The sequence below is a fragment of the Coenobita brevimanus genome, chromosome 61 (assembly GCF_032717465.1).
Source record: "Coenobita brevimanus isolate Jiangsu-jjx chromosome 61, ASM3271746v2, whole genome shotgun sequence".
Lineage (NCBI taxonomy): Eukaryota > Metazoa > Arthropoda > Malacostraca > Decapoda > Coenobitidae > Coenobita > Coenobita brevimanus.
The window spans coordinates 2360145-2371250 of NC_137014.1; the positions used below are offsets into that span (position 1 = coordinate 2360145).

Here is an 11106-nt window from a genome sequence, read left to right on the forward strand (position 1 = left end):
TACTGTATAGGCCTCTTTTTTTTTTTTTTTTTTTTTTTTTCCAGTAAATGTCTGGAGTGGCCATGACTAAAAATCATTATAGATAAGAATACAGTGTTGTGATGAGGAGGGGTAGATTAAGATAGTTTGGGCATGTGGAGTGGATGGGGGATGATAATTGGGTGCAGAAAGTGAGAAGTGGCAATGTTAAGGGTAGGGTAGCAAGAGGTAGACCAAAAAACACCTGGGATGAGGTCATTGAGTGTGACCTCACTGATGTGGGACTATATAGGGAAGCTGCCAGAGACGAGCAACATGGAGAGCCGCCATTAGGTGACCAAGACTGATGCATGCAAGCATGTTGGAGACTTCAAAAAGGAAACAAAATGAAACAATGATGATTTTTGAGAAAAAATGACCTGTAGCATAATATATTGATAAAGGTAGGTACTTGAATTGATGCCTGACTTTAACCCCTAAAGTGCCAACAGGATCAACTGATCCTTTCTCAGGATCATGCGCGATACCGAATGTGATCGATTGAGGGGCATAGGAAAAACTGGGGAAAACATGCTTTGCCCTGACTGTGACGTATATCCCTTCCAACCAATCAGAACTAAATGCTGAATAGGCAGGAAGGAGGGAGGGGAGGAATGGGGTGGGAGCACATAGAAAACGGGAGTCGCGCTGCCTGGAAGGGTAACTTTTTAAAGCTTTGACGGGCTATGCCTCATGAACCAGTTGGTCTAAATTGCTCTGGTGTGCAGCATAAGGTGTGTAAATTCGAGCTCTGAACCTTGGGCATAACACTTTTTACTTCTGTAAGAGTTGAAAAATCGGCTCCATGTACAGATTTTCATGCCGGGACTGTCGATCGAATTGCGTATCCTAGGGGTTAAGGTCTGTAATTTAGTTGACACCCTGTTCCACAACCAATATATCAAATCAGTGATATCCTATGCCTTTCTGGCATGGGCCTGCATCCTCCCTAACACCCACTACAACATCTTTCCAGCATTACAGAACACTGCAATGCATAATCACCAACTCCACCAGTATTACTGTCATAGCTCACCTACCTACTGAAACTAAAGTCCTCCTTGTTAGAGAATCTTGACATGAGAGGCACACAGTTGTATGCAGTAACCTGCACTAACTCACAACACCTCTGTCATCATCTGATGCAGGCACTCAGCACAATTACACACTTAAGGCAGTTGCCACAAACACTGCCAGACACTCTTTCACAATATCCCTTGTCCAGACATTTCAACACTGGCAATAGAGAAACACCTTCATACTTATTTCATGCACAGAACAAAATAAAACCACAATCAGAACACTATACTCCAAGCTACCCATCCTAACATCCACTCATCAGACTTATCCTTAAAGAGTTGAGTTCACTTAGCAAGGCTTAGATCGCAACATCACCCAACCTTCCTCAGTTACCAGCTTGGATTCGGGTAGGGTGGACTCACAGGTGATACTTATCCCACTTGGGTAAAGTAGGCCCACACAACACATTATGGAGTACTGCACCACACATCGCACACTAATACACAGACACAATATCAACGGTGCACGAACCTATGGGATGATCCCATAGAGGCAGTTGACAGGTCTTCTGGCCAGACATGATTGTGTGGAGCAACAATTGCAACTCATCATGAACCTTTTTAAAACTTTATGAAAATTTTGTGACACTGTATTTCCACACTGTTTGATGATAGGCATACTGTGTTTTCCTCTCTTGGTACTGTATTATTTGCCTTGTTACATGACTTTTGTATTTGAAGACATTTGAATGGAAAAATGAACATAATTATTGATGAAGGAATTGATTGCACGTGGCTAAGCAATGCCTGCATCGTGCATCTGGTGTGCATAGGTGCTCAATGCCTTTGCCAGGAAAATTTAATGGCTGCCTCAGAAAGTTCATGGAAGAGTGTCAGAGATGATAATATTGAAGGGAAAGTTGAATTAAATATTTCAGTAAGTGGTGGATTTGGAAACTGAATTATAAGATAAGAGGTAATTCTGTTCTTGGAAATGATGATGCAAACTTTTACCATAGATGAGATTGTGTGACTCACCCCTGTTATGTAAATAGCAATTCCTTATACAGTATTTCGAATGTCTTCTGATAATCACATTATTCTCATTAACTTTTCAGGGTGAAGGATATAGCTACAGCAATATGAGTCCCTCCCGCTCCCCATCAACCCCCTCCTACACCCCCCTCAGCTCCACTGGCCGCTCCCTCCCTTCCTACACCACAGCAGCTGCATCCTCAGGTCAGTTACTCGGGTTCTGCATGTTCATTTCATGGACACTACCAAAAAACTTAGTTTCCCCCAGGTATGAAAACAACAAATTTTTGATTGATTAGTTCTTCTGCATCTCAGAACTGGGGCAGCATATCAGTATCTCTGTGATGGATGAAAATTATGCTTTTGAAAAAATTTCCTGAAAAGTGCAGGTAGTATGCATGCCAGAGGAAGAAGTATAGTTGGTCTTGGAAGTTAGGAGTTTGGCTTAAGTTCAGTGTCAGGTATGCTGTATTTGCAAATGTAGAAAAAAAAAAAAAAAGTCAAAGCTTAACTTATCTCCCATATGGAGGTAGTAAAAATACCCTAGGAAGTACACTTGTAATCTGCTTTCACCCACCACCCAGTAGTGTAGTAGTGTAGGATTTGGAATATATCACACCAGTCACCAGCTGACTACTGCAGTATATAGATTAACTTCATACTCATTTTGGGAGCCAGAAATACCGTTTTTCCATCACAATCAGTAAGAAATATTCAGACCAGAAATTTTCAGGTAATCATGTAATAGTAAAGGTCATTGTGGTAAGAAGTGATGTGAAAGAGTAATGTTTAATGATTTTGCAGCAAACTGCATTGATGTATGGGGCAGCTGTCATTATACAACAGTTCACACTGGCCTGACTGAGACACTGGTGCAGTGGCCTGAATGTCCCACAGTTTATAGCTTTGATCTGTATTCTCATTGGTTAAGGAAGCTCCCTAGCACCTTTTCCTCACCAAATTATAGTAAGGAGTAATAAGCAAAACAAATAACTCAGGAAGAGGTGTTAGTAAGCTTCCTCAACTGATGAGAATACAGACATCTGTACACATCCCAGTAGCCAGAGTAAAGCAGCCAGTGGTTTGGTGTAGTGTGAGGAAATTCAGGTGCGGTGATGCCCACTGGCGAGCAGCAGGTTCTCTTGCAGCTTTAACTTAATTGAATGTAATGCCACAAGTGGAAATTTGCAGATATAAATCTGCGAATAGTAAAAAATGTGAGCATGGAATAAGTTTTTCGGTGAAATATTGCCCTGACTAGCTTAACTACAAAATTTAAGTTGGTTAATTCAATAAAGCTGTGTCTGTGTCTGAATGTATGGCATATCTATACAATTAATACAAGAAAAGCAGGTTCCCAGTTCAGCACTCTGAATACCAATTTGCCATTTTACTAAACAGTCCCCACCTTCTTGAAAGTGTCATTAAAGTGTGAACTGATGGTATCGGTAAATGTAGGAGCCTCTGTAATATACCTTACTGTGCTTTGATTTATTCAGTATGTTCAAATATATGATATTTAGATAATATGAAAATTACCATTGTTTTCACAGTATAAAATATTTCAGCATTTATAACATTTTCAGGGATGTGGCAGTACAGTAGCTTGGGTGGTGAGGGTGGAAGTGTGCCATCAACCAGCTCAGTCCACCCAAGCCCCGGTCACCAGAGTGGGGCGGCAGCTGCAGCAGCGGCAGCAGCAGCAGCAGCAGCTGGAGCTCAACCTGAACTGACTGACATGCTCCAAATTCTCGACCAATCTGCCACAGCCAACTTCGACGACCTCAATATGTTCAACACAAACTTTGAGTGAGTGAGGGAGGGGTGGAGTGGCCATCTTGTGGACAGAGCAGGGCAAAGAGAAACCCGGTGAGCCCCGTCCCGCTGCCCTGCCTATCTCGGTTGTATCATAGCCAGCAAGTCTTAAGGCTTTAGTATTAAAACTGAGAGTGCAAAGGTGTGGGTAAGCCCCCAGTTTTGACAATAATGTGGGGAGTATGTGATGCCTGACCTGTGTGTCATTGTTGATTACATTCTGTAAAGTGGGATGTAGGTTGATCACATTTAACAAATACCTCTACAGGTTTCCCATAAATGACCGTCAAATATTAGGGGAATGCTTGCACGTTTGGTCATTCAGCTTTAATAATATTGCTGTCAGAATCCACCGTCATAACAGTTTGGGTTTAGACCTCAACAAAGTGCCTCTGCTAAAATGTTACTGTCAGATATACACCCTTTCCCCCATTTGTGGATAATTTTGTACATAGTCCTTTTCTGTTGAAGTTACGAGTCATCAGTCATTTGTGATGCTCTGAAATTGTATGAAGATGATGATGATAAAGATGATGGTAATGGATTCTGGAACTTGTAAAACTAATTGCTTTCTTACCAGCTACTGTGTTTTGACTCTTAATTTATATCAGAACGTTTGAAATGAGTTTGCAACATTGGTGCTCGAAGATAGGTGGATGTAAGGCAGGGAGTGGTTACTATTGGAACCTGTTGACCTGAACACAAGTCATTTTTGTATGCTGTTGAGTTTTATATAATTTTATACATTTTCCAGTAATGTACTATTTTTACATTTGAGTGATTTGGTATTCAAGTTTTAGCTATTTAAAGCTGTTGTATCAGATATTTGATACAGTAACAGTTGAATCTTCTTTGTAGCACTCCAGACTTTGATGGCTGAAACACTACTGAACAGAATTACCGTTTTCTGTGCAAAATTTAAACAAGATTTGCAGGTACAAACGGTTTACATTGTTGTGCTGATAATCAAATTGCAACGTGCAGTTGACTTTGTGTTTGCTGGTAATCAAAGCATTACGTCCTTCATAGTTATTAAAGTACTCTTTGTCCCTGTAAGGGAAATTATGATTGAATTATTTTTACATGCCGTAATTTACTGTAAGACTTTGTATGACACTGTAAATAAGTGCACGACTTAGGAAGCTGTAGCTCAAGCACGAGTCCAAGAACAACACAGTTAAAGTGAAGACAATGCAAGTGGACCAGTGGCCTTGCTGCAGCCAGACCAACTCCTCAGCACCCCAACCACTTACTCACCCACCCAGTCATACATACCACCCCAGTCTCTTCTGCATTTTTGCACATACACGATACAGGTATTTCCATGGGAAATGTGATAGCTATCAGTTGTCAGTAAGTCAGTGAGCTTCAGATATTTTGTATGAAAGATAATGTAAACATTTGTATAACTGAGGAGTGTATCAGGAGGTAATAAGCTCACAAATAGTCAGGAGTTTCTTTGCATTTATTGTGTGCAGGTTAAGGCTTGACTCACTTGCATGGTTCTTCATTACCACTGGATGATTGAATCATGAATGAAATCTTTGTATTCATAGCTGGTATGTGAAATAATATGCTATGTTAGTTAGACCCTGTAACTTGCCTAATACAGTTCACTGTGGCAAACCACCACCATATTCACATGGTTTTCCAAGCTTTCAAGTGTTGATGGCTTGGTGTGTACAATGAATGTGTAATATATATACATATATATATATTGTCCTCATATGATGTCAGTACAAGGTATCTCAGTGGTCTGAGAGAGGTTGCACAGCTGGTGCCTGTCACCATTATTATTTAACTTATGGACATATCATTCATTGCTAGAGGGACGTACCTCACTTGTGTCACATTTAGTACCGTACAGCCTGGATTAAGTAATGACATGGTTAACTGGTTTGATGGTCTGTTCATCTGCTCACTAGTTTATAAATTCATATAGCATTGATAAGAATGTTTCTTAATGTTTATGTTTTTATATTAAGCTAATGCTGTGGCTTCTGACTCGTAATGCTGCGTGGTCCAGTATTTTGGTCTACCATGGAGCATCCTTCACAGAATTGGTGTTGTATCTGTTGTATAGTGGCATTCATTTGTGTGCATTTAATTATCAGCGAATAGAGCTCCAGTGAAAGTCTGGAGAAAAAAAACTGTTTACCAGAACACAAAGTAATTGAAACTCAGGGTATGTTACCATTAGAAACTAAATTGCATCATTACACTCATGTTTCAGCTTGGTGAGTAACAGACAACACTGATACAGTACTTATCTTACCTCCCATCACATATAATAGTGAATGTTTTCCATAATTCTGGATTGGATATGATAAAAAATTAGTTTCTATGGCTTATTCATTTGGTTGTGTAGTTAATTATTGGCTGTGTTGGATTTCCTTCAGCCAAGTAGAATTGTTTGGCATAAGTCAGAAGACCTGTAGTGCAGCTGTTGCAGTCAGTGAGTTAATGTTTCATTGGGAAGACAGATTTTGTACTGTGTTGGGATATGTAAAATTTATTCTAGTGTACAGTAGTAATATTGATAACTTTGTTTATTGCAGTGATATAGAAAGCTTCCCCATTTGAAGTTCGTCTGATTGAGCTGAAAGTCAGGTTGAGGCTAAAGCAGGTAAAATAGACATTTTTTTTTTTTTTTTTATATAAGCGGTAGTATTTATTACTTTCTGTAGTATTGGCCATTCAGCAATGTTTTCAGTAAGGTGTTCTTCAGTTTTTATAAAACCTGAAGCAGTATCATTAAGAAATTATTGGCGTCCCTCTAGCATGTAGCTGTAGGTGGGTAAGAAATGTTTGCACAATGCTGCAAATGTAGAACTTGTTTGTATGCAAATACAGGTGTGATTGTGTTTGCTGAAGGCAAACATTGTGTACAATTCAAGGTTTATATATATATATTGAAGGTCAACTTGTAAATATAAACCATTTGTTGTAGCTAAAGTGTGTTGCACACGTTTTGTATTTTTGTTTTAGTAGAAACTAACCAAATAACTACAGGTTTGTTAGTATGATGTTACTTTGGCATTTTCCCAGTGATAAATACAGCAAACCTTAGGAACCATATGATCAAGAAACACTTCTGATGATAAGAAAATGCAACTCAGAGGAAGCAGTGTGGAGTAGTCATTAACCAAGATATTTAAGTTTTACCTTTTAATTTGTGCAACAGGAGCATGTGGGATAAGTTTGAATTGCATTTTTCAGTGGCCATATTAATATAAGTTGTGGAGTGAGGCCAGGACGCCCCAGTGAGGGTGGGTGCCGGGTGCCTGCCTAGAAGTGCTCCGCCAGTGCAATACTTGGCATCGGGGCAGCTTAGGTCGCCCTGAGTCGAGTCTGGTAGTTAAACCAGTACTGATGTCTGAAGGAATTATTGGCTGTCATATCAGTTTTGTTATATTCTGGTACTCATGCAGTTTATCATTAGTCCACAGACCCAACTAATGCACATTCTGTAGATGTAAGGCATATGGAGAAGATTTACATTGAGGTTTCATTGGCATAGTTCTTTTAAAGGTATATCAGATTGTGAAAACTCTTGATATACTTAGCCTTGTAAAATTATTTTGTTACTGTTGAAATTAATTTCCAGACAATTTTTATTGTAATTATGGTTAGATAGAAGGCTGTTTGTAGGTACAGTAAATTTTTTCTTAATGCAGCATATCAAATACAGTATAATTTCATTTTTATATTTCTGGCACTCATCATATGTGTGGTCAAGCATATACTTCAGTTTGACATTCACTGGAATCTTTAAGTTTCATTTCTCTGACTTTCATTTTTCTTATGTTAAACTTGTGTGCGTGGTGCTGGTGACTGCGGTGGCAGACCATGTGGGATGCTCAACCCAGCTGACCTCATGTCAGCTCCTCCCACCAGCTTTGTGTGTGTCCAGCAATGCTGTCCACCTTATACCTTTGTTCAACCCAGTCTCTTGCATACTGAACAAGTTGTACTTTAATACTGTATGTCATAACATTTATTTTCATCAGTTATGGTAAGCAGATGTAAATTCAACAGTTTTGAAGGGTAATATTATTAATTATTAGTACATTCTATTTTTCCCATGGTGATTTCAATACAGAATACAGAGGTTTCTCTTCCAAAATTTAATTTGACATGAAAGTCTGATGAGTAGAATGCATTGGTAAACAGTGTGTCCTGTATTCATTTCAGTCTTAGTTATATGATAAAAGGAACCTGTACAGTGTACTAACACAGGAAAAATCAGCTAACATATTGCCAGCCTTGGTAGTACTGTATGGGTCAAAATTGTAAAAGTTATATGGAACTGTATAGAACTTAGACACTTTTCTAAATGAATTTTTAGTATGGATGTTGTGGTACTGTTGAATGTTATCACTGCTTGAAATGTAATGTAGTTTTAAAAACTGATGTATGAAGGTAAAAGGACTGGACAGGCTCTCTCTGACACCCACAAAGCATTCTTTGCTAAACCAACAAGTCACTAGTTCAGATATCTCCTGTTCATTGTGTCTTAGTATTGGTTTTGAGCAACTTTTTATAATGAAGTGCAATGTAATGTAGAAAATATTTAAGTACATAGATTTAGCAGTATTAGTGTATGCTATTTTAATATAAGCTAACTAAATTTGAATATGAGGACAGGTGAACTTGATATATTTGTCTCGTGTGTTGACTCATCACCTAGAACTACAGTACTGTACTTCTAATAACTCACACTTACCAGACTTTATGTAAAAATACTGACATTAAGTAAACTCATGTCAAATTGATTCGTCTTTTACTCTCTGCCATTGGAGTTGTGATTCTGGTGAGAGTATTAGCTTTGCATGTAAAACATCCAGGTAAAGGAAGAATAATATAATTCATGTATTCCATTAGTTAGTGGTAGGTGGGGGCGCTCACCTTCCACTCACTCGATTTAGTGCTGCTCTTGGATGACTGTTCTTTCTCCTCCTCCTTCTGTCTTTCCTTCCTTCCTCTTGTGTCTTTCTTTCCTTCATTCTTTCCTCTTCCTTCTGTTTGTGGGTGACTCTACACTGAGTGACAAGCCAAATGGTTTCCTGTACACCAGAAAACCGTTTACTACGTTGGGTGGTAACCACATAACCAAATTATGGCGCCTGGTGGTTTGGTGGGTAATTAAGGTACTCCAATTGGATTGAGCCTGGGCAGGTTTATATCCAGGGGATGGTTGGGGTTTATTGCTTATGTAATGCCACTCAGGGATGAGTGAGGTTGGTCACTCTAATCTTAAATGTCAGGACCAACTTGCCTAGTCCCAGGCTCATACTCTCCTCATGGGGCAACACAGGATTAGACGACGAATGAATGAATGAACTCCATCAGTTATTCTAGTTGTAGTCTTGTTAGTGATTTAAAGTTACTTCCACAATAACTTAATTCCACATGAAGAGAACGGTAGCATATATATTGTGATACAAAATAATAAGGTGGAGGGTGGAGGGTACATTTCCTTACTGTGGGAGAAGCTGTGAGAATAGGGGATGGGGTGGGGAAAGGATGGTTGTGGAAGTGGAGAGCAGATGGAGGGTGAAGAAGAAGGATAGTGGGTGACAGGTAAGGGTGGGGAAGAATGTGAAGGACAAGTACTGGGAGAAGTTGGAGGGTAAGGGCAGGAGAGGGTGGGGGTATGGGGTGAACAAGAGAGTAAGGGGACAGGGAAAGGGTGAGGGAAGAGGTAAAGAATGAGGTGGAGTGAGAGGGATGGTGAGGATGAGTGTTGGATGGGGTGATGCTGAGAGAGAGGGAAGGGTGGTGGAAGATGGAGAGTGAGAATGGGGGAGGGGGAGTAGGGAGATGGCAGGAGGGGAGGGTAAGGAAAAATAAGAGGGTTCGACCAGCTTGAGGGTGGAAGTGTGGGAGGGGAAGGTGGAGAGTGATGGTGAAGGTGAGGGAGGAAGCTAATGGTGAGGGTGAGGGTGGAAGGTAAGCGCATGGATGGGGGTGGAGGATGAGCATGTGGGGTGAGGGTGTGGGTGGGAGTGGAGGATGAGGGTGTGGATGAGAGTGAAGGACGAGGATGAGGTGTAGTGTGAAGGTGTGGGTGTGAATTGGGGGTGAGGAAGGTGAAAGTGTTGGATGACTGTGAGTGGAAGTGTAGGGAGGTAAAGTGTGGGTGGAGTGAAGGTGTGGGGTGAGGTTATGGGTGGGAGTGGAGTGCGAGGGTGTAGGTAGAAACGAAGGGTGAGGGAGTGGGTGGGAGTAGAGGGTAACGGTGTGGGTACAACTGGAAGGTGAGGATATACGTGGCAGTGGAGGGTGAGAGTGTGGGTGGGAGTGGAGGGTGAGTGGGTAGGAGAGAGTGGCGGGTGAGGGGACGGGTGGGAGTGGAGAGTATAAAATAAGGATGTGAGTGGGAGTGCAGGGTGAGATGGGTAGTAAAGGATGAAAATGTAGGGGAAAGGTGTGCTTAGAAATGGAGGTTGAGCATGTAGGAGAGAGTGGAGGGTGAGATTATAGGTAGAAGTAGAGGATGAGGGTGTATGATGAGGGTATGGGTGGGAGCGGAGGGTGAGCGTGTAAGACAGTGGGTGGGCGTGCAGAGCCAGGGTGGTAGATATGCGGGTGTAGGGTGAAGGTGCACAGTGAGGGGGTGGTTGACAATAAGGACGAAGGTGTGGGTGGCAGTGTAGTGTGAGTGAGGGTGAGGGTTTTGCTGCGGGTGGGAGTGGAGGATGAGTGTGTAGGGTGTGGGTGAGAGTGGAGGGTAAGGGTAAAGGGTGAAAATTGGTCAGACATTTTCGGACATCCTATATTTATACAGTATAGTAAGGGAAGACCAGAGATGTCAAAACTGTGAAACGTCAAGAATAATCTCTCAGTACAACCTTCTCGTGGTCGGGACTAAAGTATTCTGATCCACCTTGATGATTTTATTAGCTAAGAATGTGAGCATAGGGGCATGAGAATGCTAATGCTGTCACCATTAACTTTCTCATGGTCAGGGTAATTCAAACAGTCCATTCAAACTATTCAACATGAGAGGGATCATAGAAGACTGAGTGTTAAGGCGTATTCATATAAAATAAATAATAGGTTAATTTAGTTATTTTCTTAAATCTTTATTTTACTCTATTTAAAGAGTAATGAGAAAAGCAAAATATAATATAATTAAAACAGGGTTCCGCCAGGTGACGCTTATATTCACCACGTTTATTTATGCTACACCGGGGAGGGAGCCGAGGGGGTGATG

General features: G+C 40.8%; 1 protein-coding gene across 3 annotated transcripts in view; it reads left to right on the forward strand.

The window, feature by feature from the left end:
* tgo (Aryl hydrocarbon receptor nuclear translocator homolog tgo) overlaps positions 1 to 8662 on the forward strand; it is a 261601-nt gene extending 252939 nt beyond the window's left edge. For all 3 annotated transcript variants that reach the window (XM_080275477.1, XM_080275478.1, XM_080275479.1), the window contains 2 exons: positions 2156 to 2276; positions 3659 to 8662. In XM_080275477.1, the coding sequence (XP_080131603.1) occupies positions 2156 to 2276; positions 3659 to 3885 (348 nt within the window). In that variant the 3' untranslated portion in view covers positions 3886 to 8662. The remainder of the gene's footprint in view (positions 1 to 2155; positions 2277 to 3658) is intronic.
* The last annotated feature ends 2444 nt before the right edge of the window (positions 8663 to 11106 follow it).